This window comes from Osmerus eperlanus, chromosome 16 (genome assembly GCF_963692335.1).
Source record: "Osmerus eperlanus chromosome 16, fOsmEpe2.1, whole genome shotgun sequence".
NCBI lineage: Eukaryota > Metazoa > Chordata > Actinopteri > Osmeriformes > Osmeridae > Osmerus > Osmerus eperlanus.
The window spans coordinates 5,966,372-5,989,879 of NC_085033.1; the positions used below are offsets into that span (position 1 = coordinate 5,966,372).

The 23,508-nt window shown below is 43.9% G+C and overlaps 2 protein-coding genes and 55 non-coding genes across 60 annotated transcripts in view; 54 read left to right on the forward strand and 3 right to left on the reverse strand.

Moving 5' to 3' along the window:
• The window catches only part of LOC134036635 (glypican-5-like), a 66,672-nt gene extending 61,909 nt beyond the window's left edge, over positions 1 to 4,763 (reverse strand). For both annotated transcript variants that reach the window (XM_062481637.1, XM_062481636.1), the window contains exon 1: positions 4,348 to 4,763. In XM_062481637.1, the coding sequence (XP_062337621.1) occupies positions 4,348 to 4,516 (169 nt within the window). In that variant the 5' untranslated portion in view covers positions 4,517 to 4,763. The remainder of the gene's footprint in view (positions 1 to 4,347) is intronic.
• A 662-nt stretch (positions 4,764 to 5,425) lies between these two features.
• trnaw-cca (transfer RNA tryptophan (anticodon CCA)) lies at positions 5,426 to 5,497 on the forward strand. Its single transcript has one exon. It is a non-coding gene; the product is annotated as a tRNA-Trp (tRNA).
• A 281-nt stretch (positions 5,498 to 5,778) lies between these two features.
• Positions 5,779 to 5,850, reverse strand: trnap-agg (transfer RNA proline (anticodon AGG)). Its single transcript has one exon. It is a non-coding gene; the product is annotated as a tRNA-Pro (tRNA).
• Positions 5,851 to 6,358: 508 nt separating this feature from the next.
• Positions 6,359 to 9,850, reverse strand: LOC134036897 (trans-L-3-hydroxyproline dehydratase). Of its 3 annotated transcripts, none has more exons than XM_062482063.1 (6): positions 9,707 to 9,850; positions 8,743 to 9,225; positions 8,147 to 8,316; positions 7,833 to 7,955; positions 7,232 to 7,369; positions 6,359 to 6,924 (listed from the first exon to the last, which is right to left on the reverse strand). In XM_062482063.1, exons 2-6 carry the CDS (start codon positions 9,218 to 9,220, stop codon positions 6,799 to 6,801), a joined length of 1,035 nt encoding a protein of 344 aa, XP_062338047.1. In that variant the 5' UTR covers positions 9,221 to 9,225; positions 9,707 to 9,850; the 3' UTR covers positions 6,359 to 6,798. The 3 variants fall into 3 exon arrangements, with proteins under 3 accessions (XP_062338047.1, XP_062338049.1, XP_062338048.1); XM_062482065.1 differs by having other exon boundaries at positions 8,743 to 9,220; positions 9,707 to 9,833; XM_062482064.1 differs by lacking the exon at positions 9,707 to 9,850 and adding an exon at positions 9,453 to 9,591.
• A 1,072-nt stretch (positions 9,851 to 10,922) lies between these two features.
• On the forward strand, positions 10,923 to 11,004 carry trnal-caa (transfer RNA leucine (anticodon CAA)). Its single transcript has one exon. It is a non-coding gene; the product is annotated as a tRNA-Leu (tRNA).
• Positions 11,005 to 11,134: 130 nt separating this feature from the next.
• On the forward strand, positions 11,135 to 11,216 carry trnas-uga (transfer RNA serine (anticodon UGA)). The gene has a single exon. It is a non-coding gene; the product is annotated as a tRNA-Ser (tRNA).
• Positions 11,217 to 11,345: 129 nt separating this feature from the next.
• trnas-uga (transfer RNA serine (anticodon UGA)) lies at positions 11,346 to 11,427 on the forward strand. The gene has a single exon. It is a non-coding gene; the product is annotated as a tRNA-Ser (tRNA).
• A 128-nt stretch (positions 11,428 to 11,555) lies between these two features.
• On the forward strand, positions 11,556 to 11,637 carry trnas-cga (transfer RNA serine (anticodon CGA)). The gene has a single exon. It is a non-coding gene; the product is annotated as a tRNA-Ser (tRNA).
• A 129-nt stretch (positions 11,638 to 11,766) lies between these two features.
• trnas-uga (transfer RNA serine (anticodon UGA)) lies at positions 11,767 to 11,848 on the forward strand. The gene has a single exon. It is a non-coding gene; the product is annotated as a tRNA-Ser (tRNA).
• An 844-nt stretch (positions 11,849 to 12,692) lies between these two features.
• Positions 12,693 to 12,774, forward strand: trnas-cga (transfer RNA serine (anticodon CGA)). The gene has a single exon. It is a non-coding gene; the product is annotated as a tRNA-Ser (tRNA).
• Positions 12,775 to 12,903: 129 nt separating this feature from the next.
• On the forward strand, positions 12,904 to 12,985 carry trnas-uga (transfer RNA serine (anticodon UGA)). The gene has a single exon. It is a non-coding gene; the product is annotated as a tRNA-Ser (tRNA).
• A 129-nt stretch (positions 12,986 to 13,114) lies between these two features.
• Positions 13,115 to 13,196, forward strand: trnas-uga (transfer RNA serine (anticodon UGA)). Its single transcript has one exon. It is a non-coding gene; the product is annotated as a tRNA-Ser (tRNA).
• A 128-nt stretch (positions 13,197 to 13,324) lies between these two features.
• trnas-cga (transfer RNA serine (anticodon CGA)) lies at positions 13,325 to 13,406 on the forward strand. The gene has a single exon. It is a non-coding gene; the product is annotated as a tRNA-Ser (tRNA).
• A 129-nt stretch (positions 13,407 to 13,535) lies between these two features.
• Positions 13,536 to 13,617, forward strand: trnas-uga (transfer RNA serine (anticodon UGA)). The gene has a single exon. It is a non-coding gene; the product is annotated as a tRNA-Ser (tRNA).
• Positions 13,618 to 14,463: 846 nt separating this feature from the next.
• On the forward strand, positions 14,464 to 14,545 carry trnas-cga (transfer RNA serine (anticodon CGA)). Its single transcript has one exon. It is a non-coding gene; the product is annotated as a tRNA-Ser (tRNA).
• Positions 14,546 to 14,674: 129 nt separating this feature from the next.
• trnas-cga (transfer RNA serine (anticodon CGA)) lies at positions 14,675 to 14,756 on the forward strand. Its single transcript has one exon. It is a non-coding gene; the product is annotated as a tRNA-Ser (tRNA).
• Positions 14,757 to 14,885: 129 nt separating this feature from the next.
• Positions 14,886 to 14,967, forward strand: trnas-uga (transfer RNA serine (anticodon UGA)). Its single transcript has one exon. It is a non-coding gene; the product is annotated as a tRNA-Ser (tRNA).
• A 128-nt stretch (positions 14,968 to 15,095) lies between these two features.
• trnas-cga (transfer RNA serine (anticodon CGA)) lies at positions 15,096 to 15,177 on the forward strand. Its single transcript has one exon. It is a non-coding gene; the product is annotated as a tRNA-Ser (tRNA).
• Positions 15,178 to 15,306: 129 nt separating this feature from the next.
• On the forward strand, positions 15,307 to 15,388 carry trnas-uga (transfer RNA serine (anticodon UGA)). Its single transcript has one exon. It is a non-coding gene; the product is annotated as a tRNA-Ser (tRNA).
• A 129-nt stretch (positions 15,389 to 15,517) lies between these two features.
• trnas-uga (transfer RNA serine (anticodon UGA)) lies at positions 15,518 to 15,599 on the forward strand. The gene has a single exon. It is a non-coding gene; the product is annotated as a tRNA-Ser (tRNA).
• A 128-nt stretch (positions 15,600 to 15,727) lies between these two features.
• trnas-cga (transfer RNA serine (anticodon CGA)) lies at positions 15,728 to 15,809 on the forward strand. The gene has a single exon. It is a non-coding gene; the product is annotated as a tRNA-Ser (tRNA).
• Positions 15,810 to 15,938: 129 nt separating this feature from the next.
• On the forward strand, positions 15,939 to 16,020 carry trnas-uga (transfer RNA serine (anticodon UGA)). Its single transcript has one exon. It is a non-coding gene; the product is annotated as a tRNA-Ser (tRNA).
• Positions 16,021 to 16,148: 128 nt separating this feature from the next.
• trnas-cga (transfer RNA serine (anticodon CGA)) lies at positions 16,149 to 16,230 on the forward strand. The gene has a single exon. It is a non-coding gene; the product is annotated as a tRNA-Ser (tRNA).
• Positions 16,231 to 16,359: 129 nt separating this feature from the next.
• Positions 16,360 to 16,441, forward strand: trnas-uga (transfer RNA serine (anticodon UGA)). The gene has a single exon. It is a non-coding gene; the product is annotated as a tRNA-Ser (tRNA).
• Positions 16,442 to 16,569: 128 nt separating this feature from the next.
• trnas-cga (transfer RNA serine (anticodon CGA)) lies at positions 16,570 to 16,651 on the forward strand. The gene has a single exon. It is a non-coding gene; the product is annotated as a tRNA-Ser (tRNA).
• Positions 16,652 to 16,782: 131 nt separating this feature from the next.
• trnas-uga (transfer RNA serine (anticodon UGA)) lies at positions 16,783 to 16,864 on the forward strand. Its single transcript has one exon. It is a non-coding gene; the product is annotated as a tRNA-Ser (tRNA).
• Positions 16,865 to 16,992: 128 nt separating this feature from the next.
• On the forward strand, positions 16,993 to 17,074 carry trnas-cga (transfer RNA serine (anticodon CGA)). Its single transcript has one exon. It is a non-coding gene; the product is annotated as a tRNA-Ser (tRNA).
• A 129-nt stretch (positions 17,075 to 17,203) lies between these two features.
• On the forward strand, positions 17,204 to 17,285 carry trnas-uga (transfer RNA serine (anticodon UGA)). The gene has a single exon. It is a non-coding gene; the product is annotated as a tRNA-Ser (tRNA).
• A 128-nt stretch (positions 17,286 to 17,413) lies between these two features.
• trnas-cga (transfer RNA serine (anticodon CGA)) lies at positions 17,414 to 17,495 on the forward strand. The gene has a single exon. It is a non-coding gene; the product is annotated as a tRNA-Ser (tRNA).
• Positions 17,496 to 17,626: 131 nt separating this feature from the next.
• On the forward strand, positions 17,627 to 17,708 carry trnas-uga (transfer RNA serine (anticodon UGA)). Its single transcript has one exon. It is a non-coding gene; the product is annotated as a tRNA-Ser (tRNA).
• A 128-nt stretch (positions 17,709 to 17,836) lies between these two features.
• Positions 17,837 to 17,918, forward strand: trnas-cga (transfer RNA serine (anticodon CGA)). The gene has a single exon. It is a non-coding gene; the product is annotated as a tRNA-Ser (tRNA).
• Positions 17,919 to 18,047: 129 nt separating this feature from the next.
• On the forward strand, positions 18,048 to 18,129 carry trnas-uga (transfer RNA serine (anticodon UGA)). The gene has a single exon. It is a non-coding gene; the product is annotated as a tRNA-Ser (tRNA).
• Positions 18,130 to 18,257: 128 nt separating this feature from the next.
• On the forward strand, positions 18,258 to 18,339 carry trnas-cga (transfer RNA serine (anticodon CGA)). Its single transcript has one exon. It is a non-coding gene; the product is annotated as a tRNA-Ser (tRNA).
• A 129-nt stretch (positions 18,340 to 18,468) lies between these two features.
• Positions 18,469 to 18,550, forward strand: trnas-uga (transfer RNA serine (anticodon UGA)). Its single transcript has one exon. It is a non-coding gene; the product is annotated as a tRNA-Ser (tRNA).
• Positions 18,551 to 18,679: 129 nt separating this feature from the next.
• trnas-uga (transfer RNA serine (anticodon UGA)) lies at positions 18,680 to 18,761 on the forward strand. The gene has a single exon. It is a non-coding gene; the product is annotated as a tRNA-Ser (tRNA).
• A 128-nt stretch (positions 18,762 to 18,889) lies between these two features.
• On the forward strand, positions 18,890 to 18,971 carry trnas-cga (transfer RNA serine (anticodon CGA)). Its single transcript has one exon. It is a non-coding gene; the product is annotated as a tRNA-Ser (tRNA).
• A 129-nt stretch (positions 18,972 to 19,100) lies between these two features.
• On the forward strand, positions 19,101 to 19,182 carry trnas-cga (transfer RNA serine (anticodon CGA)). Its single transcript has one exon. It is a non-coding gene; the product is annotated as a tRNA-Ser (tRNA).
• Positions 19,183 to 19,311: 129 nt separating this feature from the next.
• trnas-uga (transfer RNA serine (anticodon UGA)) lies at positions 19,312 to 19,393 on the forward strand. The gene has a single exon. It is a non-coding gene; the product is annotated as a tRNA-Ser (tRNA).
• A 128-nt stretch (positions 19,394 to 19,521) lies between these two features.
• On the forward strand, positions 19,522 to 19,603 carry trnas-cga (transfer RNA serine (anticodon CGA)). Its single transcript has one exon. It is a non-coding gene; the product is annotated as a tRNA-Ser (tRNA).
• Positions 19,604 to 19,732: 129 nt separating this feature from the next.
• trnas-uga (transfer RNA serine (anticodon UGA)) lies at positions 19,733 to 19,814 on the forward strand. The gene has a single exon. It is a non-coding gene; the product is annotated as a tRNA-Ser (tRNA).
• A 129-nt stretch (positions 19,815 to 19,943) lies between these two features.
• trnas-uga (transfer RNA serine (anticodon UGA)) lies at positions 19,944 to 20,025 on the forward strand. The gene has a single exon. It is a non-coding gene; the product is annotated as a tRNA-Ser (tRNA).
• A 128-nt stretch (positions 20,026 to 20,153) lies between these two features.
• trnas-cga (transfer RNA serine (anticodon CGA)) lies at positions 20,154 to 20,235 on the forward strand. Its single transcript has one exon. It is a non-coding gene; the product is annotated as a tRNA-Ser (tRNA).
• A 129-nt stretch (positions 20,236 to 20,364) lies between these two features.
• On the forward strand, positions 20,365 to 20,446 carry trnas-uga (transfer RNA serine (anticodon UGA)). The gene has a single exon. It is a non-coding gene; the product is annotated as a tRNA-Ser (tRNA).
• Positions 20,447 to 20,574: 128 nt separating this feature from the next.
• Positions 20,575 to 20,656, forward strand: trnas-cga (transfer RNA serine (anticodon CGA)). The gene has a single exon. It is a non-coding gene; the product is annotated as a tRNA-Ser (tRNA).
• Positions 20,657 to 20,785: 129 nt separating this feature from the next.
• Positions 20,786 to 20,867, forward strand: trnas-uga (transfer RNA serine (anticodon UGA)). Its single transcript has one exon. It is a non-coding gene; the product is annotated as a tRNA-Ser (tRNA).
• A 128-nt stretch (positions 20,868 to 20,995) lies between these two features.
• Positions 20,996 to 21,077, forward strand: trnas-cga (transfer RNA serine (anticodon CGA)). Its single transcript has one exon. It is a non-coding gene; the product is annotated as a tRNA-Ser (tRNA).
• Positions 21,078 to 21,206: 129 nt separating this feature from the next.
• Positions 21,207 to 21,288, forward strand: trnas-uga (transfer RNA serine (anticodon UGA)). The gene has a single exon. It is a non-coding gene; the product is annotated as a tRNA-Ser (tRNA).
• A 128-nt stretch (positions 21,289 to 21,416) lies between these two features.
• trnas-cga (transfer RNA serine (anticodon CGA)) lies at positions 21,417 to 21,498 on the forward strand. The gene has a single exon. It is a non-coding gene; the product is annotated as a tRNA-Ser (tRNA).
• Positions 21,499 to 21,629: 131 nt separating this feature from the next.
• trnas-uga (transfer RNA serine (anticodon UGA)) lies at positions 21,630 to 21,711 on the forward strand. The gene has a single exon. It is a non-coding gene; the product is annotated as a tRNA-Ser (tRNA).
• A 128-nt stretch (positions 21,712 to 21,839) lies between these two features.
• trnas-cga (transfer RNA serine (anticodon CGA)) lies at positions 21,840 to 21,921 on the forward strand. The gene has a single exon. It is a non-coding gene; the product is annotated as a tRNA-Ser (tRNA).
• Positions 21,922 to 22,050: 129 nt separating this feature from the next.
• On the forward strand, positions 22,051 to 22,132 carry trnas-uga (transfer RNA serine (anticodon UGA)). Its single transcript has one exon. It is a non-coding gene; the product is annotated as a tRNA-Ser (tRNA).
• Positions 22,133 to 22,260: 128 nt separating this feature from the next.
• Positions 22,261 to 22,342, forward strand: trnas-cga (transfer RNA serine (anticodon CGA)). The gene has a single exon. It is a non-coding gene; the product is annotated as a tRNA-Ser (tRNA).
• Positions 22,343 to 22,473: 131 nt separating this feature from the next.
• trnas-uga (transfer RNA serine (anticodon UGA)) lies at positions 22,474 to 22,555 on the forward strand. The gene has a single exon. It is a non-coding gene; the product is annotated as a tRNA-Ser (tRNA).
• A 128-nt stretch (positions 22,556 to 22,683) lies between these two features.
• On the forward strand, positions 22,684 to 22,765 carry trnas-cga (transfer RNA serine (anticodon CGA)). The gene has a single exon. It is a non-coding gene; the product is annotated as a tRNA-Ser (tRNA).
• A 129-nt stretch (positions 22,766 to 22,894) lies between these two features.
• Positions 22,895 to 22,976, forward strand: trnas-uga (transfer RNA serine (anticodon UGA)). Its single transcript has one exon. It is a non-coding gene; the product is annotated as a tRNA-Ser (tRNA).
• A 128-nt stretch (positions 22,977 to 23,104) lies between these two features.
• Positions 23,105 to 23,186, forward strand: trnas-cga (transfer RNA serine (anticodon CGA)). Its single transcript has one exon. It is a non-coding gene; the product is annotated as a tRNA-Ser (tRNA).
• A 129-nt stretch (positions 23,187 to 23,315) lies between these two features.
• On the forward strand, positions 23,316 to 23,397 carry trnas-uga (transfer RNA serine (anticodon UGA)). The gene has a single exon. It is a non-coding gene; the product is annotated as a tRNA-Ser (tRNA).
• The last annotated feature ends 111 nt before the right edge of the window (positions 23,398 to 23,508 follow it).

The window sequence follows — 23,508 nt, forward strand, 5'->3', positions numbered from 1 at the left end:
GCAGCCAACACCATGGCAGCAGATATCGATGCAGGTCAACAGTGTCAGGAATATTTCAGAACATTGACTATAAGTCAAATCTTTACTTGTTAGGGCCACACACACGGAAAAAATAAATAAGCTATCAGATTAGTTGTATTGGCTAGCTCCTGGATGCAAAGCTACTCATGTGACATGACAGGTACAAATGGGAAGCTTGGAGATGTGCTGATGTTCAATAGGACAGTGAGAGTCTGCAACAATGAGCTTAACCACACACATACCACACACACGTACTTGACAACGAATCTTAATCATTCTTTATATTGGAACAATAACATGGAGTTGAAGCCCCTTATAGGATACATTTCTTCCACAGACGCTAAATAAACACCTAATTACTGCCCAGCTACAGTTCTAAAGGGTTAAAGTCAACCAAGAGACATAGTTCCTCTAATCATCTTCAGGTGACAAAAATCTTAGAAGTAATTGGATGTATTAAAGCCAAGGCCGTATTACATTCAAGGGGCTTGAATTGTAGATCACAAATCCCAACTCATAAGTGCAGTTTAGTTGATGGAGGGACTCAGAGTAAAACGCACAGAGATTCTTATGGACCTCACTTCACAATTTCAAATTTTATATTTTTCCCCCAAGAACAGGAATAACTTTGTGGAATTGCAGGTAATTAAAGCAACCGAGTTGCCCTTTGTAGATATTTTTCTGTGCTCTCCTCCCTCTCTAGCCTCAGAAAACCGGCTTGCCCCGTCCAGTGAACCTGCAGGATATTTACTCTATATTGATTTGCTTTACTTGGGAGGAACTGTGTTGATTGAAAACACGACTCAAAGAGGCTCTGCCGCATACCTGAATTTTTGGACGGCCCTCAATCGCACTTGGAATGTTTGGCTTTGGCTGACTTCAAGCTGGCAGTGCCCCTGGTGACTGGCCACTTAGGGGTCCAGAGGCAAGTGTTGGGTGGGGTTGGACATAAGAGATTTAGTTCTGGGCACCGGGGGCCAATGCATGGGAGCAGGCAGAGCAAAGGGGCCATAAATCAGGAAGATAGATGCACCAGGTACTAACAAATCTCTATTCAGACTTCCCAGGGGCTCAACTACCTTCCCAGATTAGAATACCCAACCACCAATAGTGAAATTCCACCTTCTTCCCATTTACTTCTTCAACCATGCACCCCCATACACAGACACACACTGAACTTAATTCTGTGTTGTTTTCTACTTCTAATAGCATAAAGACAACCAACATACCTGGTGGGGGGAGTCTTGCACAAACAGCAATAACACCAATCAATTTAGAGGGAAATCCAATAATGGGGGCTTGGAACCCAGACACATTAAGCTGATTCTTATTTGGTAGACCCTGGTGAGCCTTCAGTGATGGGAGAGGATTGGAGAAGGAGCACCAGTCGGGTTCAGCAGTTTAATAAGCTGAGCCACTTAAGAACATTGTTGTTGTAACTTTACTTGAATAGATGACTGAAAATGTATGCAAATGCTATATACATTCCTCAGAGCACAAGTGTAATGAGGCCCTGGTCTGTCAAGGAGGTGATGTGTGCTGTGTGTGTGTTCCCTCCGTTTGAAACGCTTAAAAGAGACTCAAATGACGATGACCAAAGGGATTTGTTATCCTTCAGTTCATGCAAGTGCGTTTGACGCTGTTGTGTGGATGTGGTGGTGACATGTGATAACATGCTGTGCTTCCATTTCGTTTTGCTAAACTAAACACATGTATCCTGGCTTTCTAGGCCATAGCAGATGTGTAAACTTCACCTCCCTCTCTATCGCTCTAGCACCCTATCATCACTCCAGCGTGGTAATACGAACCTCTACTGACTGGGTAGGCGTGGTATGATATGTTTGGCACTATTGTACCACATATCCACAAGATACTGTGCATGACTTTTTTTGAAACATCTCGTCTTCTTATTGGTCTTACAGACCTGGATGGACAGCTGACTCGGACATAGAAGTAGGCTGGACTGGAGAAAGCTTGCCAGAAGCATTTGTGTTCATGAACAAAGCGCCTGACATCTAACTGACGTATCTCCATAAACGGGACGTCAACATGCCTCTCTAATCTCATATACGGTGCCCTTGGGCGGCGCATCACAGAACCACAGCAGTTGTAACTTTCAAAAAATAATCACAGGTTGAAAAGTACACGTCATTGATGACCTCAGGCTAATCTTAAAATAATTGTCATTTGTTGAAAAGTTTTGTTTGGGAAAAGTAGAACAAGACCTCTCTCTATGCCCGGAGATTCCATCTGTTATTGGCATTGAACAGTTCTGAGGTTTCAAAAGCATAATGGAGGCCGTAGATAACAGTGGAATTAGGGCTGTCAAGTATGGAATCAATTAAGTAATGTATCTGTAATAAAACTACCATCCTCTCCATTTGGAGTCTCCAGGTTCAACTGTTCTAAAAGTTCCGCTCTGCCACACTCCTAAGTCACTTAGTGAGAAATCAGTTCACTGCACATGAATGAAACACGGCACTGTGTACCCCCCAAAGCAAACACAGAGCATGAAAAGAGCTGAGGTTTCACCACTTCAGATTTCATGAGCTGCTTTGGTTGGCCCTTGATCTGAGAATGGAAGCGGCGTAGCAGAGTTGTATACACACACACGTGCAGACAGACACAGGGCATCTCTCTTCTCTCTCACGCTCACCACTTTGAAGAGAGAGCTGGTCTGGCCCAATACAACCTGGTAAGCACCACTCCAAATAAGAAACAACAAATAACACGATTAAGGCAAAAAGGTGGTGTTGAATTAGCTGTGGAGAGGATGAGTGAGCAAGTGAGACATGCAACCTCTGTGTTGAACACACTTCTGAAGCTCCAGGAGCAGAAACACAGACGGGAGACTTTCACTCTTGTTGGTGGGACCCCCATATCCTGACATGCCTCTAATACCTAGCTTCAAGTCATGTGTCGTCCCCGCTAACAACCATCTCCGAACAGCCGAGGTTTCAGTCCACGCCCCCCCAGTCTAGTCATCTGCAGTCATACAGCTCTCCATGCCTTTTTAGAACATGCGGCTCAAACAATTGCATCCAGACTGGTGACATCTTAACAAGACCACCCTCCTGGTGTCTTGTATAGGGCCCTGCTATCCCACCGTTTGACACCCTGGAGCCAATCGCACGTCCCCTTGACAGTGGCCAAACATACTGAAAAATATATAATGGTCAGAAACACTTCCCGAACAAGGCAACTTTCTTATTCTCACGTGACGATTGACGGCTGTGAGACAAGAGAAGGGGAAACACCACCACACATGCATACATAACACTAAGATATGCTAAACTAAGCTATACATAACCACAGGGAGAGACACAAGTGTTGTTTGCAAGGGGGATGATGAGTGCTGTGTTTTCTTACACTGACAGGCCATCCCCTAAAAAAGTCTGCGTAGCTGAATGAAGCCCAAACCCAAGTTGCATCTTCCATGTGGGCTCAGTTTGAACTCCTTCAAGTTTATAACAACAAACAAATTCAGTTTTATCCCTACATTTTTTGTTTATGTGGCATAGTAGATTCACACTCCCACAGAAATTGTTAAGGGTATCCATAGAACCATTAAATCGTAGAAAATGTCATAGATGAAACCTTTGCTTGATGAAATTATTGTACAGAAACCAGCTTTTAATTACAAATTCTATAACAATATTGTCCCAGTAATCTCACACCTGATGCTCCTGACCTCCACTTCAGTTTAAACCCTACGTCTTACCATGTACTAAATATTAGACACTTGCTAAAAGGTAAAACCACAATACACATGTTTTTCCATAAACCAGTTCCAGTTCAAAATCCATTTTAAGCCTCTTACAGCTAAGCCTTTGTGCCAGGTACATTTGAAAAGTTATTCCCAGACACCCAAGTTTATTTGGTAAACACGTGGAGGTTAAGCAGGTAGGCTTAGCAAGACAATATTTCAATTAAATATTACTGTTGAGATGGACTTGACTAGGACGAAAATAGATTCAATCTTGACAGCAAACAATTCCTACTGTTGAGGTAACATGGGTTATTGGCATACTGTACTTTCTGGGTGTTTGCTAATCAGAGCACGGCAATATGTCAATATCTTAAATATGTCTGTCAGTGTAGTATTGCTTTACACTGGATTTCAGAATATGATTAGGCTACTCTCTGCCAGTCGTACCGAGAACCACGTGCATTCTCCACATCTAGTGACGACCGACCAAAATAGAATAATACCAGTGTAGGCTGAGGCCAATATGTCTGCACTAGTGTGGATTAAATGAATACATTATGATAGATTGTCATTTGAAGAGTAGCCTACTTTGTGCGTGATCCTTGACAGAGTCTCACCTGTGCCAGGTACCTCCGGTACCCACTTCAGCGGACCTATCTGCCGCATTTGAAACGCGGTTTTCACCTCATGACAGCTGTAAGAGTCAACATCCTCTACTTTTGCAAAAAACAAAACTGTTGACAAAATCCACAAAATGCTTACGCGTGGCCATACTCCTCGAAACATTGCAGCATCTCACGTCGCGTATCCAAGAGATTTGAATAATTTTCAAGTCGATTTAAAAACTAGAAAGTATTGGGTTTAAACGGACAAAGTACACATGCTTTCAATTTTCACATTATTTGTTTCAGTGTGTGTACGAGCTTCCACGCATAAGTGTTTTTTTTTCTTGAAGAGGAGAGTGTGGCCAATTGTAGAAGTCTGTGTCCGACACTCAACACAGCAATGCTCGACTGCACGATTCACTGCTCTCTCGCCTCCTCCCATTCATTGACTATAAGGGTGCCAGTTGGTAGAACAAATACGTTATTTTTAGCATCAACTAAGTATCATCGTTAGCCTACTTTTCATCTTCAGGTTTGCAGGTTTAAGTTGTTAACAGTTTAATGTTCTGCATCCCACCACATATTTCTAGCATCATGGTAGATTAGGGTATTGCAAACTTTTTAAAGCAACGTTTTATGTTTTATGTTTAAAAGTTGGAGCTGCTGAATGCTGACACCGATTAAAAAATATATAAAATGGAAAATAATTAGATTTTGGCTAGATTTGAAAAATTACATTATTGCCGAGATGTAGGGGCAAGTAAAACTCCATAAGATAATGAGAAAATACGGGTTAAAGTATCTGCTCATGGCATATTACTGGAAATCAAGTCCTCAGTGCCTGTTAAGTTTCAGTTTAGGGAAGGAAGCTATTGTTTTGTTTAATGCACCACACCACCATCTATTGGCCGTGATAGAATGTTGGAGAACGCTGCTGTCATCATCAGCTGTTTCCTCTGTTCTGTGACCGGCACAGGGAATGGTTATGCTAGTGGTTGTATTCGGTGCGGAGTGAGATTGATAGAGAAAATATCGAACCCTCTTCTTTATCAGGAATAGTATTAAAGGTGCATTCACTTCAGGCAACCTAGACCTCGTGGCGCAACGGTAGCGCGTCTGACTCCAGATCAGAAGGTTGCGTGTTCAAATCACGTCGGGGTCATACTTTTTATTCGTCAACCACTTAGTAATTCACAGAGTCGTTTGTTTACCAGCTCCTTTCCTCGAAAAGACTAATCAGACATGGCACAGTTACTGTAAGCTGCATTCAATACTGTTAGTATCGTTACTTTGTCTATCTCAGACTTTTTTTAAATCAGTAATTTCCTAGCCACGCGGCTTTTTCGATAAGCCCTAAAGAAATCTGTTATTTTACACAAATCCTGACCAACACCTTTTTGTCATTCGGAAGAAATAGACAATGACCAGACAAAAACAGAGACAGGGCTCGTCCGGGATTTGAACCCGGGACCTCTCGCACCCTAAGCGAGAATCATACCCCTAGACCAACGAGCCACGCATAAGCACGTAGCATTTCAGTACCTCAACGCTTCATGTGTGGTCAGCTGAATGGTAGCGTAAAAAAAAATCTTTAAATGTACATATTTAGAACTATAAAACTCCTGGACTCCATGAATCTGTAGTGGTGTCTCTGTTGTCTCGCGAAACGGGAATTGTATTAACCCTTGTGTTATCTTCGGGTCGTTCTGACCCATCAGTCATTGTGACCCACCGTCGTATTGCGACAACTTTACCGCATACAAAAACAAAGTGAAGCATTTTCTTTTAACCGTTGGGCTGTCTCAGACCCCCCACATTGCGAAGGTTAAAAGAAAATTATTTTTATTTGGTTTTGTATTGGGTAAAATTGGGTAAACACAACGATGGTTCGTTATGAACCTTTGGGTCATGTGACCCGAAGGCAGCACGAGGGTTAAGTTGCAAGTCGGTTGGTGAAAGTAGGCTCAGGACCCCCAAAACGACGTGCAGCGCGAAGAATAAATAGGCTACGTCTAAAAATGATGCCCTTTATGGAAACGAGCACATACTTGGGCTTTGTATGACGTTGAAAGGTGGCAGGTGTCTTGCTCAGGATCCAAGGACGTGCAGTGTTGACTGTTTGTGACAAATAAATATAAATTGCCATTGAACATTTTATTACTCATATCAGCATGGCAATTGCGTCAAGAATAGGTTTACGTCGTATGTGGCAGCCATTGACAGGTAGCTAATAATCACAATCATCTGAGAAGTAGGCTATTTTATGCATGCAAACATGTATGGTGTAGGACCCAATTTTACGTTACATAGCTAGCATGATGGACAATCTTTAAGTAGCCTATATGTGAGGAAATACAAACTCTTGACATTTTTAGTTGCTTTTACCCATTGAGTTAACAAGTATTTGGCTCCAAGTATTTTACTTTTGCCTTTCAAGCAGAATTGAAGTAAGTACCAAAGTTATTATTTTAGGAGGAACCCATGTGTTAGCTTGTCAGCGCTTTCTTGAACAAAGCGGGCCACGCCGGTGTAGTGTGCTTTGCCAGCCACCTCCACCACCACAGCCTTAAAGTCTCCACATGTTGTCTCCTAATAAAGAAAAAGGCACTGGTAATATCAATGTACTGAAATGAAAGACATGTTTTTCTCATGCTCACCAGAAATATTTATCTTTTTATCTGTAAATACAAATTTCAGGCGAATGATTACTGATTATTTAAACTGGAAGCTCAAATGTGTGAAGGGGTCCAGCTCAGTTTTTAAAGATAGGGCCTATGATTTTCTGAGATGTGAAAAAGATGGACATAATTGTTGAATCCAGAAATTATCCTGGACATATGGGTATCAATCTGACACAAACAGAAAAAGCACACAAGAATGGTATGGATACTATTACCTGAACAGCTCTGCCAGTAAACTGAGATCTTGTTGTCCCACTTTGGAAGGTTCTTGTCTGGTTGAGGAGGATAAGGCGTTTGTGGTACTGGAGAGCCACCCTGGCTGTCACCCCTGATCCTGTGGGGCTTCGATCAACCTGTAAGAAATGAGAGAACATTTCTTTTAGAAACCAAGACCCCAAATATCTTGCATGAGCAGTGGCCAAGTCTGGCCAAATGCAGTCTCTGACATGCTGTTAAAGTCGAGCTGAAACTGCATTTTGGGAGTATCTAACTTCCGTATTGTGACATACTTCCAAGACATACAGGATAGATAGGTGGTACGTAACGTTTGTAGAAATTTGATTTTATGTTGATTTTATGACCAGGGATAAATAGTTAGGGATATGTTTTCAGATCTCAACTTTAAGGCCACTTTCCAGGTGACAACAGGTGTGCAGGATTGAAGCACATGGACACCCATTAATAGCGCCTGCCTCACAGGCTTTGTAAATAAATTGTGCTGGCTTATAAGATGTCAAGGCTTTTTCCATGTACATGCATATGGGCACATTCCTCCACATTCCTCCTGGTTATTCAGAACTGAGCAAAATGTTTTACCTGGGAATCTGCAAATACACAAACATTGGCAGTTGGCTCTTGGGAATAGACGTCGTTGCCGTCTGTGAGGATAGTACCATAGAGAAAGGCTAGATCCTCATTGATTGGGTGGTGTAGCTTAACCTAAAGAAGATAACATTGAAATTAATTAATTTGAGTGCACTGGTAAAGATGCATGGGAATTGTACATTTGGGGTTATATTACATTGACCTGATTGTGTGCCAAGTATAGTATTAGTAGTATTTTAACGGTGTGAGATTCCAGTCCAATTTAATGGTGGTCCAAGATGTTGTAGATAACTTTGCAAGGTTACTTGAGATTTGACAGAATTTGTCACTGCTGTGGCAGCATCCACTAGATCTCTTGTTCTTGACTTGTTGACATCCAGGCCGAACCTCTGGGCAGCTACAAAAGCGTAGAAGGCACCTCCATAGCTTATGTCAACCATGACTTCGCCATAACCTGCCACTGTGACAATCACATCTAACAAAAAGACAAATTAGCTCCAAGAAGGCAATAGTAATAACAAACTACTGAGATCACCCAGCATTTAAAAGTATATATTTAAAGACCAGGTAAAAACAATGTAAGTCGTTTTATTAATTATACTAAGGTTATGTTTATAGGTGCTAGAGCTGTCATTGTTCTTTTGTTCTAGTAATTTTGAAAATTACCCTGTGACCCTTTCTGTATTTGGATTGCTCAAACACCAAAATCAAGCCCAAAAAAAGGGGTTCATGGATTGTCAACAATCCCTAAAACTCCCAAGAATTAAACTATTTCAATGCATCTTCAATGATAGGTTTAATCTGAACATAATAACAAATCCATATAAAAATGCTTTGCCTATTTGACCTTTATGATAGCTAATATTGACACATGACATACAGTATACTAATGGTCTCTCACCTGTAGCAAATGCAAATGCTGGAACACTGTTGAATCTTACACCTCCAGTTTTACCATTTGAATACTCAACAAATGCCTTCACCAGGCCACACGGACAGTGTATGTTCACTTGGGTCTCTGGGGACTGTATCTTTTTGACCAGTTTGTAGTCAACTGCAAAACGCCCAAGTGCGATAACTGCGTGACCACACATGGTGCTGTATCCTTCATTGTGCATGAAGAGGACCCCAAAATCTGCTTCAGATATCTCACTCTCCACAATCAGTGCACCATACATGTCATAGTGTCCTCGTGGCTCAAACATCAAGGTCTGACGCAAAACGTCGAGATGCTCCTTCAAGAAACGACGTTTGGATAGCAGACTCTCACCCTTTACCTCTGGATATCCACTAATGATAATACGCAATGGTTCCCCACCAGTGTGCATATCAACAACTGACAGCTCGGTTCCATCATGGGGTGGAAGCACTAACTCCATCTGATCTGGACAAAAATACACATTTTACTTAAGGTTATACAACACACAAAACATTAAATCTACAGCATGTTCCTAAGGGATTCTAGATGGGTGATAGTAGGCTAAATCCTTCCGGCTGTATCTTTGACTGACATATCGAGACTGCGTGAGAAATCAAAGGAACGTGAGTTTGTGCATCAAACTCTGCGTCTCAGTTACCCATACTACACAATGTTGCCAATTAGCTTTTCACCTTCACTAGTGAAAAAATCTTATCTGGCAAGCGACACATCTAGCGACTTTCAGCTACTTTGGCAGTCTCCGTTTACGTTGTTGAGCAGCAGCAAAATAACTGTAATTATACTTCCGTGTTGTCATAGAAAGTCGTATCTGCACCCCCCCCCCCCACACCCCCCCCCCCCCCCCCACCATGCGACGATCCACAACTATTTAAAAACCCACCATGCAAACGTAATATGTATAAATAATTGCATGAAATAACTCTACCTGCTTCAACTGGTCTTGTTTAAAACTGTTTCAACGTTGTTTCCCTTTTTAAACTTCAACTTTCAACGTCGTTGTTTATCTGCGTGTCTACCATAGACTTATACAGGGTGTCTACAGCTGAGAGAGTACTACAGTGTTTTTCAAAATAAAGGCGCTCTCAAAATTGCCAGTCTTACCAATGCCAACACATTGGGGGTGTTTCAGAAACGGCACACGTTGTGAAACCTGTAGTGCACCGTGCCCGTGATGTAGTTGGTGATTAAGATGTAAGTTAGAAACACACACACACAGATTCATGGAAATATACAAACATAGTTGGTGACACACACGTGTCACCAACTATGGTTGGTGCCTGTGATGCAGGCAGCTGGTAATCACAATTGAAACTCTTTAAATTACTTATGTGCCACATCATAAAAGCTATTTCTCATTATTTTGACAACATTGCCAATGCTCTGGTAAATGCAGGGTACATGTAGCCCACAATTGTCTGCTGAGTCCTACATTATCAATTGATTATCTTGATCAAACTGTATTTAATTGGTTCTAGGTTAAAAAGTGTTACCCCCACAAATCGTACTCATCAACATTAATTAAGTAATTAAATACAAAATGTTTAAGCCAATTGTCATATTTGTTGGCCTAATTCACCATACTTTACTGCATGAACAGTTCTACGTGAGGGGCATTTGCTATATTTACATTAACATTTGTATTTTTGCGTTTGTGCTATTCAGTGCTGTAAAATAGTCTTATATTTTCTGTATCGCATTGACATAAATAATATGTATATTATTATATATAGTACATTTACATTTAGCAGACGCTCTTATCCAGAGCGACTTAGAGTGAAGTGCCTTGCCCAAGGACACAACGTCAGTTGGCATGACCGGGAATCGAACTGGAAACCTTTGGATTACTAGCCCGATTCCCTAACCGCTCAGCCAACAGACTCACACAACATATACTAATATATGTTATTTGTTTGTGTAATAAACACAGCAAAAATTGTAGCCTTCCAGAATTCTCTAGATTCAAAGGGGTTTCCCCGCATGGGTTGGAACCCTACTTGCAGCGATTGCAATTGAGAACATTTTTTATGTTGATGTTTACATCATGCTGCTTGACCAAGATTGACTCTCATACCCAGAAATTAAGGAGAGTTCCCAAGTGATCCAGTATTTAGAATTCAGAAACACTTTCACCAAGAATTAAAGCTGCGATGGACAAGTGGTTAAGGCGTTGGACTCAAAATCCAAAGGGGTTTCCCCACACAGGTTTGAACCCTCCTCGCAGCTTGTGATTGTGAAGTGACTTGTTTATGCTGATGTGTACGTCATGCCATCATTGATTTACTGACACTTTCGTTGAAGATTTTCAAAGTGATTCAGCATGCGCAATTTAGAAAGACTTTCACCAGGAACGAAAGCTGTGATGTCCGAGTGGTTAAGGAGTTGGTCTTGAAATCCAATGGGGTTTCCCCGCATAGGTTCGAACCCTACTGGCAGCGAGTGACCGTGACGGACTGGTTTATGCTGATGTTTACGTCATGCCATCATTGATTTCCTGAAACTTTGCTTGAAGACTTTCAAAGTGATTCAGCATGCGTAATTTAGAAAGACTTTCACCAAGAATGAATGCTGCGATGTCTGAGTGGTTAAGGAGTTGGACTTGAAATCCAATGGGGTTTCCCCGCGTAGGTTCAAACCCTACTCGCAGTGATGGCTCATGAGGGACTTGTTTATGCTGATGGTTACGTCATGCCACAATTGATTTACAGACATGTTGTTGAAGGGTTTCCAAGTGACCCAGTTTACAGAATTCAGAAAGGAATTCTCCTTAAACACAAGCTGCGATGGCCGAGAGGTTAAGGCGTTGGACTCGAAATCCAATGGGGTTTCCCCGCGTAGGTTCGAACCCTACTCGCAGCGAGTGACCATGAGGGACCTGTTTATGCTGATGTTTACCTAATGCCATCATTGATTTCCTGAAACTTTGCTTGAAGACTTTCAAAGTGATTCAGCATGCATAATTTAGAAAGACTTTCACCAAGAATGAAAGCTGCGATGTCCGAGTGGTTAAGGAGTTGGACTTGAAATCCAATGGGGTTTCCCCGCGTAGGTTCGAACCCTACTCGCAGCGATTGACCGTGAGGGATTTGTTTATGCTGATGGTTACGTCATGCCACAATTGATTTACAGACATGTTACTCCAACTAGTTATGTTACTAGTTGGAGGCAACGGGGGACAGGTTGTTTCCATCCTTATTCTTTAAGTATAACTTATTTTAGAGTTCTCTTCCCCTGGAACAGATTTCATGTTCCAAATGAGGGGGGCTGTCGCTGTCTTGGTGTGTGGGGTTGCATCAAATTCCCCTTTTTTGCTCTGTTAAATTGCTGCACCAGTCCACACTTGACCGGTGGGGATCTCATTCTATTATGACTGTAACTGTTAGCTGCTCCTGGCATTCTCTAATCTCTGCTCTCCTCTCTCTGCCCCCCCCCACACACATCCCTTGTGGTGTGGGGGGTTTGAGTTGTCAGCACCTGCCTGGTCGTCGGTCAGCCAACGCTGGACCTGGTCGCGAGTCTCCCGGTCCTGTCCTACATCTATAAAGTTGAATAATGGATTTTGGTGTTTTAAAAACCCATCGACACTGTATGACTATGTTTAGCCTGTGTTCTGCTCCTCTCTCCCACCAACCGTCTCTGGAGGAGGGGATCCCTCTCTGAATTGCTCCTCCCAAGGTTTCTTCCATTTTTTTTTCTCCTGTTGAGAGTTTTTTGGGAGTTTTTCCTTGTCTTCCTTGAGGGTTTAGGTTGGTTGAGGGGCAGTTCTATGGGCATATGTGAAGCCCTCTGTGACATGCTTGCGTGTAAAAAGGGCTATACAAATAAATTTGATTTTATTTTATTTGACATGTTGTTGAAGGCTTTCCAAGTGACCCAGTTTACAGAATTCAGAAAGGAATTCTCCATAAACGCAAGCTGCGATGGCCGAGTGGTTAAGGCGTTGGACTCGAAATCCAATGGGGTTTCCCCGCGTAGGTTCGAACCCTACTCGCAGCGAGTGACCGTGAGGGATTTGTTTATGCTGATGTTTACGTCATGCCATCATTGATTTCCTGAAACTTTGCCTGAAGACTTTCAAAGTGATTCAGCATGCGCAATTTAGAAAGACTTTCACCAGGAACGAAAGCTGTGATGTCCGAGTGGTTAAGGAGTTGGTCTTGAAATCCAATGGGGTTTCCCCGCATAGGTTCGAACCCTACTGGCAGCGAGTGACCGTGACGGACTGGTTTATGCTGATGTTTACGTCATGCCATCATTGATTTCCTGAAACTTTGCTTGAAGACTTTCAAAGTGATTCAGCATGCGTAATTTAGAAAGACTTTCACCAAGAATGAATGCTGCGATGTCCGAGTGGTTAAGGAGTTGGACTTGAAATCCAATGGGGTTTCCCCGCGTAGGTTCAAACCCTACTCGCAGTGATGGCTCATGAGGGACTTGTTTATGCTGATGGTTACGTCATGCCACAATTGATTAACAGACATGTTGTTGAAGGGTTTCCAAGTGACCCAGTTTACAGAATTCAGAAAGGAATTCTCCTTAAACACAAGCTGCTATGGCCGAGAGGTTAAGGTGTTGGACTCGAAATCCAATGGGGTTTCCCCGCGTAGGTTCGAACCCGACTCGCAGCGAGTGACCATGAGGGACCTGTTTATGCTGATGTTTACCTAATGCCATCATTGATTTCCTGAAACTTTGCTTGAAGACTTTCAAAGTGATTCAGCATGCATAATTTAGAAAGACTTTCACCAAGAATGAAAGCTGCGATGTCCGAGTGGTTAAGGAGTTGGACTTGAAATCCAATGGGGTTTCCCCGCGTAGGTTCGAACCCTACTCGCAGCGATTGACCGTGAGGGATTTGTTTATGCTGATGGTTACGTCATGCCACAATTGATTTACAGACATGTTACTCCAACTAGTTATGTTACTAGTTGGAGGCAACGGGGGACAGGTTGTTTCCATCCTTATTCTTTAAGTATAACTTATTTTAGAGTTCTCTTCCCCTGGAACAGATTTCATGTTCCAAATGAGGGGGGCTGTCGCTGTCTTGGTGTGTGGGGTTGCATCAAATTCCCCTTTTTTGCTCTGTTAAATTGCTGCACCAGTCCACACTTGACCGGTGGGGATCTCATTCTATTATGACTGTAACTGTTAGCTGCTCCTGGCATTCTCTAATCCCTGCTCTCCTCTCTCTGTCCCCCCCCCCACACACATCCCTTGTGGTGTGGGGGGTTTGAGTTGTCAGCACCTGCCTGGTCGTCGGTCAGCCAACGCTGGACCTGGTCGCGAGTCTCCCAGTCCTGTCCTACATCTATAAAGTTGAATAATGGATTTTGGTGTTTTAAAAACCCATCGACACTGTATGACTATGTTTAGCCTGTGTTCTGCTCCTCTCTCCCACCAACCGTCTCTGGAGGAGGGGATCCCTCTCTGAATTGCTCCTCCCAAGGTTTCTTCCATTTTTTTTTCTCCTGTTGAGAGTTTTTTGGGAGTTTTTCCTTGTCTTCCTTGAGGGTTTAGGTTGGTTGAGGGGCAGTTCTATGGGCATATGTGAAGCCCTCTGTGACATGCTTGCGTGTAAAAAGGGCTATACAAATAAATTTGATTTTATTTTATTTGACATGTTGTTGAAGGCTTTCCAAGTGATCCAGTTTACAGAATCCAGATAGGAATTCTCCATAAACACATGCTGCGATGGCCGAGAGGTTAAGGCGTTGGACTCGAAATCCAATGGGGTCTCCCCGCGTAGGTTCGAACCCTACTCGCAGCGATGGCTCATGAGGGACTTGTTTATGCTAATGTTTACGTCATGCCATCATTGATTTCCTGAAACTTTGCCTGAAGACTTTCAAAGTGATTCAGCATGCGCAATTTAGAAAGACTTTCACCAGGAACGAAAGCTGTGATGTCCGAGTGGTTAAGGCGTTGGACTCGAAATCCAATGGTGTTTCCCCGCGTAGGTTCGAACCCTACTCGCAGCGAGTGACCATGAGGGACCTGTTTATGCTGATGTTTACGTCATGCCATCATTGATTTCCTGACACTTTCGTTGAAGACTTTCAAAGTGATTCAGCATTTGTAATTTAGAAAGACTTTCACCAAGAATGAAAGCTGCGATGTCCGAGTGGTTAAGGAGTTGGACTTGAAATCCAATGGGGTCTCCCCGCGTAGGTTCGAACCCTACTCGCAGCGATGGCTCATGAGGGACTTGTTTATGCTGATGTTTACGTCATGCCATCATTGATTTACAGACCTTTTGTTGAAGGCTTTCCAAGTGACCCAGTTTACAGAATTAAGAAAGGAATTCTCCTTAAACACAAGCTGCGATGGCCGAGAGGTTAAGGCGTTGGACTCGAAATCCAATGGGGTTTCCCCGCGTAGGTTCGAACCCTACTCGCAGCGAGTGACCATAAGGGACGTGTTTATGCTGATGTTGACGTCATGCCATCATTGATTTCCTGACACTTTCGTTGAAGACTTTCAAAGTGATTCAGCATTCGTAATTTAGAAAGACTTTCACCCAGAATGAAAGCTGCGATGTCCGAGTGGTTAAGGAGTTGGACTTGAAATCCAATGGGGTTTCCCCGCGTAGGTTCGAACCCTACTCGCAGCGATTGACCGTGAGGGCTTTGTTCATGCTGATGTTTACGTCATGCCATCATTGATTTCCTGAAACTTTGCCTGAAGACTTTCAAAGTGATTCAGCATGCGCAATTTAGAAAGACTTTCACCAGGAACGAAAGCTGTGATGTCCGAGTGGTTAAGGAGTTGGACTTGAAATCCAATGGGGTTTCCCCGCTTAGGTTCGAACCCTACTCGCAGCGATTGACCGTGAGGGATTTGTTTATGCTGATGGTTACGTCATGCCACAATTGATTTACAGAAAAGTTGTTGAAGGCTTTCCAAGTGACCCAGTTTACAGAATCCAGATAGGAATTCTCCATAAACACATGCTGCGATGGCCGAGAGGTTAAGGCGTTGGACTCGAAATCCAATGGGGTCTCCCCGCGTAGGTTCGAACCCTACTCGCAGCGATGGCTCATGAGGGACTTGTTTATGCTGATGTTTACGTCATGCCATCATTGATTTCCTGAAACTTTGCCTGAAGACTTTCAAAGTGATTCAGCATGCGCAATTTAGAAAGACTTTCACCAGGAACGAAAGCTGTGATGTCCGAGTGGTTAAGGAGTTGGACTTGAAATCCAATGGGGTTTCCCCGCTTAGGTTCGAACCCTACTCGCAGCGATTGACCGTGAGGGATTTGTTTATGCTGATGGTTACGTCATGCCACAATTGATTTACAGACAAGTTGTTGAAGGCTTTCCAAGTGACCCAGTTTACAGAATCCAGATAGGAATTCTCCATAAACACATGCTGCGATGGCCGAGAGGTTAAGGCGTTGGACTCGAAATCCAATGGGGTCTCCCCGCGTAGGTTCGAACCCTACTCGCAGCGATGGCTCATGAGGGACTTCTTTATGCTGATGTTTACGTCATGCCATCATTGATTTCCTGAAACTTTGCCTGAAGACTTTCAAAGTGATTCAGCATGCGCAATTTAGAAAGACTTTCACCAGGAACGAAAGCTGTGATGTCCGAGTGGTTAAGGAGTTGGACTTGAAATCCAATGGGGTCTCCCCGCGTAGGTTCGAACCCTACTCGCAGCGATGCCTCATGAGGCACTTGTTTATGCTGATGATTACGTCATGCCATCATTGATTTACAGGCCTTTTGTTGAAGGCTTTCCATGTGACCCAGTTTACAGAATTCAGAAAGGAATTCTGCTTAAACACAAGCTGCGATGGCCGAGAGGTTAAGGCGTTGGACTCGAAATCCAATGGGGTTTCCCCGCGTAGGTTCGAACCCTACTCGCAGCGAGTGACCATGAGGGACCTGTTTATGCTGATGTTTACGTCATGCCATCATTGATTTCCTGACACTTTTTTTTTGAAGACTTTCAAAGTGATTCAGCATTCGTAATTTAGAAAGACTTTCACCAAGAATGAAAGCTGCGATGTCCGAGTGGTTAAGGAGTTGGACTTGAAATCCAATGGGGTCTCCCCGCGTAGGTTCGAACCCTACTCGCAGCGATGGCTCATGAGGGACTTGTTTATGCTGATGTTTACGTCATGCCATCATTGATTTACAGACCTTTTGTTGAAGGCTTTCCAAGTGACCCAGTTTACAGAATTAAGAAAGGAATTCTCCTTAAACACAAGCTGCGATGGCCGAGAGGTTAAGGCGTTGGACTCGAAATCCAATGGGGTTTCCCCGCGTAGGTTCGATCCCTACTCGCAGCGAGTGACCATGAGGGACCTGTTTATGCTGATGTTTACGTCATGCCATCATTGATTTCCTGACACTTTCGTTGAAGACTTTCAAAGTGATTCAGCATTCGTAATTTAGAAAGACTTTCACCAAGAATGAAAGCTGCGATGTCCGAGTGGTTAAGGAGTTGGACTTGAAATCCAATGGGGTCTCCCCGCGTAGGTTCGAACCCTACTCGCAGCGATGGCTCATGAGGGACTTGTTTATGCTGATGTTAACGTCATGCCATCATTGATTTACAGACCTTTTGTTGAAGGCTTTCCAAGTGACCCAGTTTACAGAATTAAGAAAGGAATTCTCCTTAAACACAAGCTGCGATGGCCGAGAGGTTAAGGCGTTGGACTCGAAATCCAATGGGGTTTCCCCGCGTAGGTTCGAACCCTACTCGCAGCGAGTGACCATGAGGGACCTGTTTATGCTGATGTTTACGTCATGCCATCATTGATTTCCTGACACTTTTTTTTTTAAGACTTTCAAAGTGATTCAGCATTCGTAATTTAGAAAGACTTTCACCAAGAATGAAAGCTGCGATGTCCGAGTGGTTAAGGAGTTGGACTTGAAATCCAATGGGGTCTCCCCGCGTAGGTTCGAACCCTACTCGCAGCGATGGCTCATGAGGGACTTGTTTATGCTGATGTTTACGTCATGCAATCATTGATTTACAGACCTTTTGTTGAAGGCTTTCCAAGTGACCCAGTTTACAGAATTAAGAAAGGAATTCTCCTTAAACACAAGCTGCGATGGCCGAGAGGTTAAGGCGTTGGACTCGAAATCCAATGGGGTTTCCCCGCGTAGGTTCGATCCCTACTCGCAGCGAGTGACCATGAGGGACCTGTTTATGCTGATGTTTACGTCATGCCATCATTGATTTCCTGACACTTTCGGTGAAGACTTTCAAAGTGATTCAGCATTCGTAATTTAGAAAGACTTTCACCAAGAATGAAAGCTGCGATGTCCGAGTGGTTAAGGAGTTGGACTTGAAATCCAATGGGGTCTCCCCGCGTAGGTTCGAACCCTACTCGCAGCGATGGCTCATGAGGGACTTGTTTATGCTGATGTTAACGTCATGCCATCATTGATTTACAGACCTTTTGTTGAAGGCTTTCCAAGTGACCCAGTTTACAGAATTAAGAAAGGAATTCTCCTTAAACACAAGGTGCGATGGCCGAGAGGTTAAGGCGTTGGACTCGAAATCCAATGGGGTTTCCCCGCGTAGGTTCGAACCCTACTCGCAGCGAGTGACCATGAGGGACCTGTTTATGCTGATGTTTACGTCATGCCATCATTGATTTCCTGACACTTTCGTTGAAGACTTTCAAAGTGATTCAGCATTCGTAATTTAGAAAGACTTTCACCCAGAATGAAACCTGCGATGTCCGAGTGGTTAAGGAGTTGGACTTGAAATCCAATGGGGTTTCCCCGCGTAGGTTCGAACCCTACTCGCAGCGATTGACCGTGAGGGATTTGTTTATGCTGATGTTTACGTCATGCCATCATTGATTTCCTGAAACTTTCCCTGAAGACTTTCAAAGTGATTCAGCATGCGCAATTTAGAAAGACTTTCACCAGGAAAGAAAGATGTGATGTCCGAGTGGTTAAGGAGTTGGACTTGAAATCCAATGGGGTTTCCCCGCTTAGGTTCGAACCCTACTCGCAGCGATTGACCGTGAGGGATTTGCTTATGCTGATGTTTACGTCATGCCACAATTGATTTACAGACAAGTTTTTGAAGGCTTTCCAAGTGACACAGTTTACAGAATCCAGATAGGAATTCTCCATAAACACATGCTGCGATGGCCGAGAGGTTAAGGCGTTGGACTCGAAATCCAATGGGGTCTCCCCGCGTAGGTTCGAACCCTACTCGCAGCGATGGCTCATGAGGGACTTGTTTATGCTAATGTTTACGTCATGCCATCATTGATTTCCTGAAACTTTGCCTGAAGACTTTCAAAGTGATTCAGCATGCGCAATTTAGAAAGACTTTCACCAGGAACGAAAGCTGTGATGTCCGAGTGGTTAAGGCGTTGGACTCGAAATCCAATGGGGTTTCCCCGCGTAGGTTCGAACCCTACTCGCAGCGAGTGACCATGAGGGACCTGTTTATGCTGATGTTTACGTCATGCCATCATTGATTTCCTGACACTTTCGTTGAAGACTTTCAAAGTGATTCAGCATTTGTAATTTAGAAAGACTTTCACCAAGAATGAAAGCTGCGATGTCCGAGTGGTTAAGGAGTTGGACTTGAAATCCAATGGGGTCTCCCCGCGTAGGTTCGAACCCTACTCGCAGCGATGGCTCATGAGGGACTTGTTTATGCTGATGTTTACGTCATGCCATCATTGATTTACAGACCTTTTGTTGAAGGCTTTCCAAGTGACCCAGTTTACAGAATTAAGAAAGGAATTCTCCTTAAACACAAGCTGCGATGGCCGAGAGGTTAAGGCGTTGGACTCGAAATCCAATGGGGTTTCCCCGCGTAGGTTCGAACCCTACTCGCAGCGAGTGACCATAAGGGACGTGTTTATGCTGATGTTGACGTCATGCCATCATTGATTTCCTGACACTTTCGTTGAAGACTTTCAAAGTGATTCAGCATTCGTAATTTAGAAAGACTTTCACCCAGAAAGAAAGCTGCGATGTCCGAGTGGTTAAGGAGTTGGACTTGAAATCCAATGGGGTTTCCCCGCGTAGGTTCGAACCCTACTCGCAGCGATTGACCGTGAGGGCTTTGTTCATGCTGATGTTTACGTCATGCCATCATTGATTTCCTGAAACTTTGCCTGAAGACTTTCAAAGTGATTCAGCATGCGCAATTTAGAAAGACTTTCACCAGGAACGAAAGCTGTGATGTCCGAGTGGTTAAGGAGTTGGACTTGAAATCCAATGGGGTTTCCCCGCTTAGGTTCGAACCCTACTCGCAGCGATTGACCGTGAGGGATTTGTTTATGCTGATGGTTACGTCATGCCACAATTGATTTACAGAAAAGTTGTTGAAGGCTTTCCAAGTGACCCAGTTTACAGAATCCAGATAGGAATTCTCCATAAACACATGCTGCGATGGCCGAGAGGTTAAGGCGTTGGACTCGAAATCCAATGGGGTCTCCCCGCGTAGGTTCGAACCCTACTCGCAGCGATGGCTCATGAGGGACTTGTTTATGCTGATGTTTACGTCATGCCATCATTGATTTCCTGAAACTTTGCCTGAAGACTTTCAAAGTGATTCAGCATGCGCAATTTAGAAAGACTTTCACCAGGAACGAAAGCTGTGATGTCCGAGTGGTTAAGGAGTTGGACTTGAAATCCAATGGGGTTTCCCCGCTTAGGTTCGAACCCTACTCGCAGCGATTGACCGTGAGGGATTTGTTTATGCTGATGGTTACGTCATGCCACAATTGATTTACAGACAAGTTGTTGAAGGCTTTCCAAGTGACCCAGTTTACAGAATCCAGATAGGAATTCTCCATAAACACATGCTGCGATGGCCGAGAGGTTAAGGCGTTGGACTCGAAATCCAATGGGGTCTCCCCGCGTAGGTTCGAACCCTACTCGCAGCGATGGCTCATGAGGGACTTGTTTATGCTGATGTTTACGTCATGCCATCATTGATTTCCTGAAACTTTGCCTGAAGACTTTCAAAGTGATTCAGCATGCGCAATTTAGAAAGACTTTCACCAGGAACGAAAGCTGTGATGTCCGAGTGGTTAAGGAGTTGGACTTGAAATCCAATGGGGTTTCCCCGCTTAGGTTCGAACCCTACTCGCAGCGATTGACCGTGAGGGATTTGTTTATGCTGATGGTTACGTCATGCCACAATTGATTTACAGACAAGTTGTTGAAGGCTTTCCAAGTGACCCAGTTTACAGAATCCAGATAGGAATTCTCCATAAACACATGCTGCGATGGCCGAGAGGTTAAGGCGTTGGACTCGAAATCCAATGGGGTCTCCCCGCGTAGGTTCGAACCCTACTCGCAGCGATGGCTCATGAGGGACTTCTTTATGCTGATGTTTACGTCATGCCATCATTGATTTCCTGAAACTTTGCCTGAAGACTTTCAAAGTGATTCAGCATGCGCAATTTAGAAAGACTTTCACCAGGAACGAAAGCTGTGATGTCCGAGTGGTTAAGGAGTTGGACTTGAAATCCAATGGGGTCTCCCCGCGTAGGTTCGAACCCTACTCGCAGCGATGCCTCATGAGGCACTTGTTTATGCTGATGATTACGTCATGCCATCATTGATTTACAGGCCTTTTGTTGAAGGCTTTCCATGTGACCCAGTTTACAGAATTCAGAAAGGAATTCTGCTTAAACACAAGCTGCGATGGCCGAGAGGTTAAGGCGTTGGACTCGAAATCCAATGGGGTTTCCCCGCGTAGGTTCGAACCCTACTCGCAGCGAGTGACCATGAGGGACCTGTTTATGCTGATGTTTACGTCATGCCATCATTGATTTCCTGACACTTTTTTTTTGAAGACTTTCAAAGTGATTCAGCATTCGTAATTTAGAAAGACTTTCACCAAGAATGAAAGCTGCGATGTCCGAGTGGTTAAGGAGTTGGACTTGAAATCCAATGGGGTCTCCCCGCGTAGGTTCGAACCCTACTCGCAGCGATGGCTCATGAGGGACTTGTTTATGCTGATGTTTACGTCATGCCATCATTGATTTACAGACCTTTTGTTGAAGGCTTTCCAAGTGACCCAGTTTACAGAATTAAGAAAGGAATTCTCCTTAAACACAAGCTGCGATGGCCGAGAGGTTAAGGCGTTGGACTCGAAATCCAATGGGGTTTCCCCGCGTAGGTTCGATCCCTACTCGCAGCGAGTGACCATGAGGGACCTGTTTATGCTGATGTTTACGTCATGCCATCATTGATTTCCTGACACTTTCGTTGAAGACTTTCAAAGTGATTCAGCATTCGTAATTTAGAAAGACTTTCACCAAGAATGAAAGCTGCGATGTCCGAGTGGTTAAGGAGTTGGACTTGAAATCCAATGGGGTCTCCCCGCGTAGGTTCGAACCCTACTCGCAGCGATGGCTCATGAGGGACTTGTTCATGCTGATGTTAACGTCATGCCATCATTGATTTACAGACCTTTTGTTGAAGGCTTTCCAAGTGACCCAGTTTACAGAATTAAGAAAGGAATTCTCCTTAAACACAAGCTGCGATGGCCGAGAGGTTAAGGCGTTGGACTCGAAATCCAATGGGGTTTCCCCGCGTAGGTTCGAACCCTACTCGCAGCGAGTGACCATGAGGGACCTGTTTATGCTGATGTTTACGTCATGCCATCATTGATTTCCTGACACTTTTTTTTTTAAGACTTTCAAAGTGATTCAGCATTCGTAATTTAGAAAGACTTTCACCAAGAATGAAAGCTGCGATGTCCGAGTGGTTAAGGAGTTGGACTTGAAATCCAATGGGGTCTCCCCGCGTAGGTTCGAACCCTACTCGCAGCGATGGCTCATGAGGGACTTGTTTATGCTGATGTTTACGTCATGCCATCATTGATTTACAGACCTTTTGTTGAAGGCTTTCCAAGTGACCCAGTTTACAGAATTAAGAAAGGAATTCTCCTTAAACACAAGCTGCGATGGCCGAGAGGTTAAGGCGTTGGACTCGAAATCCAATGGGGTTTCCCCGCGTAGGTTCGATCCCTACTCGCAGCGAGTGACCATGAGGGACCTGTTTATGCTGATGTTTACGTCATGCCATCATTGATTTCCTGACACTTTCGGTGAAGACTTTCAAAGTGATTCAGCATTCGTAATTTAGAAAGACTTTCACCAAGAATGAAAGCTGCGATGTCCGAGTGGTTAAGGAGTTGGACTTGAAATCCAATGGGGTCTCCCCGCGTAGGTTCGAACCCTACTCGCAGCGATGGCTCATGTGGGACTTGTTTATGCTGATGTTAACGTCATGCCATCATTGATTTACAGACCTTTTGTTGAAGGCTTTCCAAGTGACCCAGTTTACAGAATTAAGAAAGGAATTCTCCTTAAACACAAGGTGCGATGGCCGAGAGGTTAAGGCGTTGGACTCGAAATCCAATGGGGTTTCCCCGCGTAGGTTCGAACCCTACTCGCAGCGAGTGACCATGAGGGACCTGTTTATGCTGATGTTTACGTCATGCCATCATTGATTTCCTGACACTTTAGTTGAAGACTTTCAAAGTGATTCAGCATTCGTAATTTAGAAAGACTTTCACCCAGAATGAAACCTGCGATGTCCGAGTGGTTAAGGAGTTGGACTTGAAATCCAATGGGGTTTCCCCGCGTAGGTTCGAACCCTACTCGCAGCGATTGACCGTGAGGGATTTGTTTATGCTGATGTTTACGTCATGCCATCATTGATTTCCTGAAACTTTCCCTGAAGACTTTCAAAGTGATTCAGCATGCGCAATTTAGAAAGA